Here is a 7,910-nt window from a genome sequence, read left to right as displayed (position 1 = left end):
AATATATCGTTTAAGATCTCTGAAAAAAATGAGCTTCATTCGATATCATTAGAGGTGTTAACAAAACACCCAAAATCACTTCAGAATTTAGCCTCAGAATTTAGGCTAAATTCTGAAGTGATTTTGGGTGTTTTGTTAACGACTCTAACGATATCGAACCAAGCTCATTTTTTACAGAGACCTTAAACGATATTTTGAACAAAATGAGCGGCTCCGATCATCTTTTTGCGACCCGAGGCGGGAGAAAACCGGTGCTGTGCACGTAGCACAACTCTTAGCTTTTTCCTTTAAACCCAATATTTTAATATTTCGTCTTCTCTCTGCTGTCGATTTGAATGCGATCCCAGGGGAAGAGAGTGAGGAGTAAATAATAATTCTAACACTACACTTATTCACACATCTATTTACATATTCTTACTCAAAATAAGGTTGGAATTCACACACTATGTGTATAATATGTGCGGGCTTTACTCCTATTATAAGTGTGAGTGTGTGAATAAGTGTAATGGCAGAAGGCCTCAAGGAGTAAAGGCCTCAAGGAGTAAATGCGTCAGTAGAACCACTAAGGTGGTAGCTCAGTTGGTGGGAGTCACTACCTCTCTTTAATAACTGTGTAGGTTCGAGCCCCGGGAGGCACATGTGTGCATGTACCCGGTGGTGTCATTATTAGGCTTTGATTCTAACCCGTAGTTGGACTGAAGAGGGAGATTTCTCGCCGCTTTGCACCAGGTGGTGCCGTGGTGACGGCCCGTCCTCCCGAACGGTAGCTATGGCTCGAACTGGACATTCCACGATGAGTCGGAAGCCCCTATGATCACGCCCAAAAAAAAATTGGTACGCTGGTCGTCCCCTCCCGCCATTTGATGGTCAAAAATGCGTTAGTAGAGAAATTGTTGTAAAGCTGCTTAGGTGGGCGATGATACTTGGGTCCCATCCCTTAGCATCACGACGCGTAGCATCACACCGACCGGCGACTGGTCCCGAGGAGTAGGAACAACGATTACTACGGAGTAGTATAAAAGTTGAAAAAGTAAAATCAAACCCATTCAAGTTCAACTCCACCCTTCCCCCAAGCTCTATATTTGGATTTGGTTTTCCGCAACGCGGCCTCTCTCTCTACCTATTACTCTACTTTTCTTTTCCTTCGCCCCCTGGACACCTCTCTCTCTCTCTCTCTCTCTCGTCACAACCACCTCCCGCATTCCCCTCGTGTATACACACACGCCCTCTCTCTCATCCGACTTGTCCCGACCGTTTGAATTCTTAACTCGAAGATTGATCAGTTTCTGGTACTTCACAATCTAGTTTTCGATTAATAGCGGGCCGATGCGGGGTAGGTGACCTGAGAATGAGCGAAGCAAGAGGAATGGGAAACGTCACAGTGAAGAACGGTGTTTGCTCGTCGGAATCGGTGAATGGCGGGAAAGATATGTGGAGTTGTGACAAATCTGCTGCTGCTTCAGCTGATCATCTTGTCGTCATGGTCCACGGAATTCTCGGAAGGTCAAATCCTCTCTCTCTCTCTCTCTCTCTCTCTCTCTCTCACACACACACACACACACACACACGTACGCACACATTCGATATGCATATCTAGATATTTGGGCGTACAAGTTCGTAAATTTCGTTTTTGTGGTGGATTATTCTCTTTGATGTTCGATTTGATGAATTTTTTGCTTGAATTGAATTAATTTGGAAGACAAAGTTGAAGTACTGTAGTAGCTAATTTGCATTTTGCGCTGTCGAGATGAAAGTTCAGTCATTCTTTTCTTATGTAGTTTTCAGTTTGTTTTTTTCCCCCTTTGTCAAAAGGTTTTGTGATGTTTATTGCAAAATGGGAATTTTGATGTCGTTCGATGATTTTTTGCCTTTAAACTGTGAAAATATATGTGGAAGTTGAAGCTCTTGTCGTCTGGATATACTATATTCAGGAGTTTGTCAGCTTGAAACCGTGGTTATTTTTTATTCTTTAAGGCTGTTATTTTGGATTTGAGCAATTCTAGGAACAAAACGTTAAAACACAACTCCGGGCATACCTGTGTCTGCAGCCGTTTGACACACGTGCATCCACATACATCAATGGGTTGGAAACAAGCCGTTTGATGCACGTGCATCCATATATATCAAATGGCTCCGAACATAGTTGTTTCCGACGTTTTGTAACTAGGCTTTTTCGTTTGGATTTTTATCCTATGGATACCATTGTTTTTCTTATCGCAATCATCATTCAGACAGAACACTGGTTATCTTTCCCCTATTTTCCTCAGTCAATCAGACCTCTGTCTTCCATAGACACTTTCTCATTCTTACTTACCTTCAGGGTGGTGGTAGTTGTCGTTTCATCTACCTCTGGATTCAAAATTATAGGCTTGAAGATCATGTACTAAAGGCAAAAATGTGGCAATTACCACACCAGGGTAGTCCAACGGTTTAAGTTTGTCACCAGGGATCCAGGACCAACTGTAATTCAGAGGTCCTGTGTACATCTCCCGCTGTCAATGCCTTGACTTACAGATACACATGATTTGTAGATGGTTGCGTGTAGTTGAGATTAGCCCGTGGGGTGAGTCTGAGTGACCTTGCGTTGGTTTCCTCGTTACCCAAGAAAACTAGTGGTGGCAGTTAACTGTTACATTGATAATCCCCAAATATTGGCTTTTATGTATTGTAATGGAAATATCTCCACTGAGAAAATTTTGCTAGAGAGAGAGAAAGAGGATAATGTTCAAGTTTTTTTGGAGACTTTCTTCCATCTGATCAAATGCTTATGAAGTTATTGGTGACTTGAATGCTCATGCTCTGCGGAGCTTCTCTTGCTCCTGATGATTGGAAAGTCTGTTGTTTGCACATTGCAGTATGGATGTTCACCCTGGTGCTATATTGTTTTTGCAGTTCTAAAGATTGGAAGTTTGCAGCTGAGCAGTTTGTTAGAATGATACCTGATAAAGTATTTGTTCATCGTAAGTAGTATTTCAACTATTAAACTTGCATTACTACTTGTTTTCTCATTCTTCCCTTCCTTCTGGAACATTGATATCAAGCCTTTGACTGCATAAAAGTAGAGGAGTATTCTTTTTCCTGTTTTAGTTTCCCCCCTTTTTTTTTTTTGCATCATTTTCTGATATTCTCGTTCATCTTATATGTGTGTATTGATTCAAATGCTGCTCTTTTCTGCATGGGTGGAGCCATACAGGAATATAGAATTCTCATCCAAAAGTATGAATAAGTGATAGATTTTCTGGTTTGATCTCCAGAATGAATAATATTGTCTGTATGAATTGAATCAGTCTAGCTCTCTTATGGGGGTTGTCAATGTTGACCAACTGATTCAGGTGTAAAAGTTGTTCGCCTTGGCTAATTAAACTGGTGAAATTATTTCCGTTGTTGTTCATAGATAATCTTGTTCTCCGAATGATGTCTGCATTATTATAAGCTGTAGACGTTCTCCGGAAAAGAAAAGGAAAGAGGTTTTTGAACAACAAGAATTTCTAGGGGTAGCTGCTCTAATAATTTGTATCCCCACCCGGAAAAAGTGATGATCATAAGAGAAGAGATTGAAAAAGTCTTGTATGTACCCTGAATGCAGGCATCAATTCAATTATTTTGACCGCTTGGTCAAAACTCATGTTTGTTGACTTGCTTTGCAGGTAGTGAACGAAATACGGCCAGCCTGACATTAGATGGTGTGGATGTAATGGGTGACCGATTGGCAGAGGAGGTTAGTTGTTCCTTTTGTGCTGCAGACTTGCAGTATTGTTAGCAGTGGAAGATGTTTTAAGTCTGCTTATTTTTGTACATCTGGTATGTGGTTTGCACTAATATGTTGTATAATCCAGATTCTTGAGTTGATTAAACAAAAACCAAGTTTACGCAAGATCTCCTTCGTTGCACATTCAGTTGGAGGACTTGTGGCGAGATATGTGATCGGGAGATTATTTCGACCTCCTGGAAGCAACAATATGGAGGATTCATTGCCTAAATCCTGTGAAGAGCTGTCCAAGGGTACAATAGGTGGTTTGGAGCCTATGAACTTCATTACCTCTGCTACACCCCATCTTGGTTCTAGGGGTAATAAACAGGTATGTTTCTTTCTTGTAATCGCACTTTCCAATCATGCTGACATTGGATGATTCTGCCAGTATTAGGAAGAGCTTTATTTGAATTATCCAAATAGATAGTTTATGTTCACCTTGCATGATGGTTCTGCTGGGTTGGGTCAGGAGGGTGATGCGATGCAATCTGAAAAAGTACACGGTTAGGTTGTGAGAGGTTTTGGCGACTTTGTTTAAGCTGTGATAGTAGTTTTTGTGGGATGTTTGATAGCACGTATAGTCATTGGTCAGCTTGATTGTTAGAGTTAATTAAAGGATTAGCCAAGAACCTCTTAGAGTCTGTTTCGAAATGTTTTTATTTCCAGTTTTTTGTTTTTGTTTGTGGTAAATTTTGAAACAGGCACCATAAACTTGTTTGTGTTAGTGTTTTTGTTTACAAAATACAAAAGCAATTCCACTTGTTTATGGGGAATTTTGGAAACTCAAAAGCTGCATTTCCGTTTGTTTTTGAAACACTTTCCCCAGCCAAACAAAACACGGACCTACAGTACTGGCACCTAACACGCAGTAGGCGCAAGTTCCAATCCTACTAAGAGCATTTTAGAAGATGTCCATTCATCTTCCCTCAATTCACAGACCAGTAGATCTCTGGCATCGATGTAGCCATGGCCGACTAGATTTGCAAATCTGACTACACCGCAGCTTGTACTCCCGAAAATATCCACTGTATTTCTTCCAGTGCCTACCATGACCTCTCTCTCTCTCTCTCTCCCTCCCTCCCTAACGATGATCTATGTTCTACCCAATCAACTGCCGTCGGCGATCATCCCACTCCATGATTGAGTACGAAGTTCGTCGGAGGAGAATCGTCTGCCTTAATCGCTCCTTGACTTCATGGCTCCCTTGGATCTTACACTCACTAATCGAAGAAGAGAAGTCGTCTTTGGCACGCAGGATCGAAGGTGAAATTGACTTAGACCCATCAATCTGCAAATTTTTCCCAAGTTCAAAATTGATTCTCTCTTAGTGTGCTGGTAATGGCTGGTTGCTGTTCGATGTTTTAATACATTATTGGGTTAGAATTATGCTTGTTCTTCGTTTTTGTTTTGGTTTATTTTCCAACTATTAAGGACAACCACCATGCTTTTTATTTTTGTTTTTTACAGAATAAACAGAAACTCAGTTCTTGTTTTTCATAAACATACAGACACAAAACTGGCAATTTTTCCAAACAGAGCCTTAAAGCTCAAGGGTTCTTATTGATCTTGTTTAGGGTGTTCGGTTCTCTGTAGTGTGGGTGTGGGCCTAGGGTTTAGGGTTTCTTTTTGGGTTGGGTTGGGTTGGGTTGGTTTCTTAGGATTTTTTCCTCCTGGTTTGGTCTCAGCCTGTTGGGCCTAAATCAGTTTCCTCCGTGTGGTTAGGAGAAAAGGGTTTTGGGTGGTCAAGCCGGTGTACCCAAGTCCCTATTATCTCAGTACTTCGTGTTATGAGTTAATGAAATTTCTTTTTGCTGATAAAAAAAAAAAAAAGTTCAAGGGTTCTTACTTATTTGGGCCATCTGGCAAACTACATGGTTTAACCTTTACCTCATTCTCTGCAACTACTATTCAAGAGTTGGAGTCCGGTGATTCAGGCTAACTTAACTAAACCAACACCGAGTAACTTCATTTGTGCAGTATTCACAATGCGTATCCGAGTAACTTGAGAGAAAGTAAACAAGCCTTTAGCTGATCTTTAGATACTGTGGTGATGAGGTGTTCATGGTTCCATGTGGATTTTACGGGATGCGTGCATTTTATCCCATGCAGAAGATGAAAGTTGTACTTCAGATAAATTCAGCACTCAAGGATCCTAAAGTTGTGCTTCACATAACCCCTCCTTTCTTTTAATCCTAGACTGGAAACACTACCACCATGCTGCCAGTCCGTACAACTCAATTTCTCTTCGGCATATATAAGTAGAATATAACCTGGTTTTACATTGATTCGCCATGTTGGGTGGGGTTGCGTTTTGATTGATCTTCATTAATTTGCTTCCTTATGCAGGTACCCTTTCTTTTTGGTTCACCTGCCCTTGAAACAACTGCTAGACTTGTTATTCATTTGATATTTAGAAGAACAGGCCGACATCTTTTTCTCGTGGACAATGATGATGGAAAGCCTCCATTACTTAAACGGATGATAGAAGATTACGGTGAATGTTACTACATGTATATTGCTTTAGCCCATTCCTTTGTTAAGTGAATTGCTTTTCCAAATTGCAAATGTCTGCAGATGTCGACATCTATCAATATCCTAGTACTAAATTGTTGATATACCAACCGATTCGTTGATGCAGGTCTGCATTACGTTCATTCAAACGCCGTGTGGCATATTCCAATGTTCAATATGACCGTATCCTGTTGACACTCTAGATGCAGCCCTTATATCTATTAGTATTTCGATATTATACCCTCGTTTTTTGTGGTAAATTTTCTCCTTGTTTCCTTTTACCAAATGTTGCTCAGATATAGTGGGCTGGAGAACCTCATCAATTAGACGCAATAGTGAGCTTCCCAAGGTACCTTGTTTTCTGTGTGTGTTTTTATTAAACTATATGTGAGTTGTGGTTGCAATTGAATGACCAAACAATATATTGTTCATCAGTGGGAGGATTCTTTAAACGGAAAATATCCACATATCGTATTTGAAGAACACTGTAAGGCGTACGACATGGAGCAGTGTGAACCCACTGCACTAGCAAATGATTGTTCAGATAAGCTGGAAGGTTTGATCTTCAGTAACTTGTAATTAGAGTATTCAAAAGATTGCTTTTATTGTATATTAGACTTGTTTTGGGCCATGTGCTGGGGCTCCATTAATTCATCTTATTGCTTGAAGAGGCATTGCATTATCTTTTAGTGGTGTTGGTTTTGTTTCTTCTTGCACTTGGTATTCCAGATACTATTTGCTGATTTTTTTGTTTGGACTGTACTACTCAGAGGAACTTGTGACTGGCCTATCGCGTGTATCGTGGGAAAAAGTAGATGTCAGTTTTCATAGTTGCAAACTGAGGTCTGCTGCTCATAGTCTGATTCAGGTCTCTCTCTCTCTCTCTCTCTCTCTCTCTCTCTCTCTCTCTCTCTCTCTCTCTCTCTCTCTCTCTCCGTGGTTATGACAAATACGTATTTACGTGAACCTTCTTAGCAGTGTGGCTGTCTTTGCAAATTTTCCCAGGAAACATGGTTAATATCTATTTAATGTTTGGCGAGCTCTTTTGGTAATAGTAAAAATCTTGTCTAAGAGAAACTACAGCCATAATCCTGCAGATGGAATAGAGCATTTTTTCTAGTTTGAAAATCTTAACGTTTCATCTATCTTGCTGCTTTTGGTTGGATATTTCTCCATACAATTAGGAGAAAAAACTCTTGATTTGTTGACTAGCACAAGTTTTCTAGTTCAGATCTGCATCTTCATTACCTCAGTACGTACTGATTTTCCGTTGGGCAATATATGACAGGTCAAAGACCATGCTCTGCATTCAGACGGCGCAGATGTCATACAACATATGATTGATCATTTGATCCTTTAGATGGTCATCAGCTCAAGTTTCACCGACCAAGAATGCATGGTGTATTGGTAAAGCTACGATGGGCCTGGTGCCAAAATCCCTCCTCTTTTTTTTTTTGGGAGGATGAGAGTTTGCCAATTCCCGGGGTTGTAAGCTGCAAAGTTACCAGGTTATCGGCAATGACAAACTGTATGAAAACTATTGCTAAAGTATGAAGCAACTATAAGAAATTTTGTTTATCCATTACCTCCTCCAATGTGCATGAACACAAACTATCTATCATTAAAATGGAATTCGGGCTTTCAAATA

At 40.4% G+C, this 7,910-nt stretch overlaps 1 protein-coding gene across 1 annotated transcript; it reads left to right on the top strand.

Annotated features, from left to right (window-relative positions):
• Positions 1 to 1,049: 1,049 nt before the first annotated feature.
• On the top strand, positions 1,050 to 7,910 carry LOC131320726 (lipid droplet phospholipase 1-like). Its single transcript, XM_058351536.1, has 10 exons — positions 1,050 to 1,503; positions 2,893 to 2,960; positions 3,648 to 3,718; positions 3,837 to 4,079; positions 6,098 to 6,261; positions 6,390 to 6,445; positions 6,559 to 6,611; positions 6,698 to 6,818; positions 7,033 to 7,130; positions 7,551 to 7,910. The coding sequence occupies exons 1-10, from the start codon at positions 1,349 to 1,351 to the stop codon at positions 7,620 to 7,622; spliced, it is 1,101 nt and encodes a 366-aa protein (XP_058207519.1). The 5' UTR covers positions 1,050 to 1,348; the 3' UTR covers positions 7,623 to 7,910.

The sequence above is a fragment of the Rhododendron vialii genome, chromosome 3a (assembly GCF_030253575.1).
Source record: "Rhododendron vialii isolate Sample 1 chromosome 3a, ASM3025357v1".
In the NCBI taxonomy this organism is placed as follows: domain Eukaryota; kingdom Viridiplantae; phylum Streptophyta; class Magnoliopsida; order Ericales; family Ericaceae; genus Rhododendron; species Rhododendron vialii.
This window is presented reverse-complemented; position numbering and strand designations above follow the sequence as displayed.

Coding starts and splice junctions, on each gene's coding strand:
- LOC131320726 (XM_058351536.1), top strand. CDS start 1,349: ATGAGCGAAGCAAGAGGAATGGGAAACGTCACAGTGAAGAACGGTGTT. Junction 6,446..6,558: donor TTCCAATGTTCAATATGACC/GTATCCTGTTGA, acceptor AATGTTGCTCAG/ATATAGTGGGCTGGAGAACC. Junction 6,819..7,032: donor TTGTTCAGATAAGCTGGAAG/GTTTGATCTTCA, acceptor TGTACTACTCAG/AGGAACTTGTGACTGGCCTA.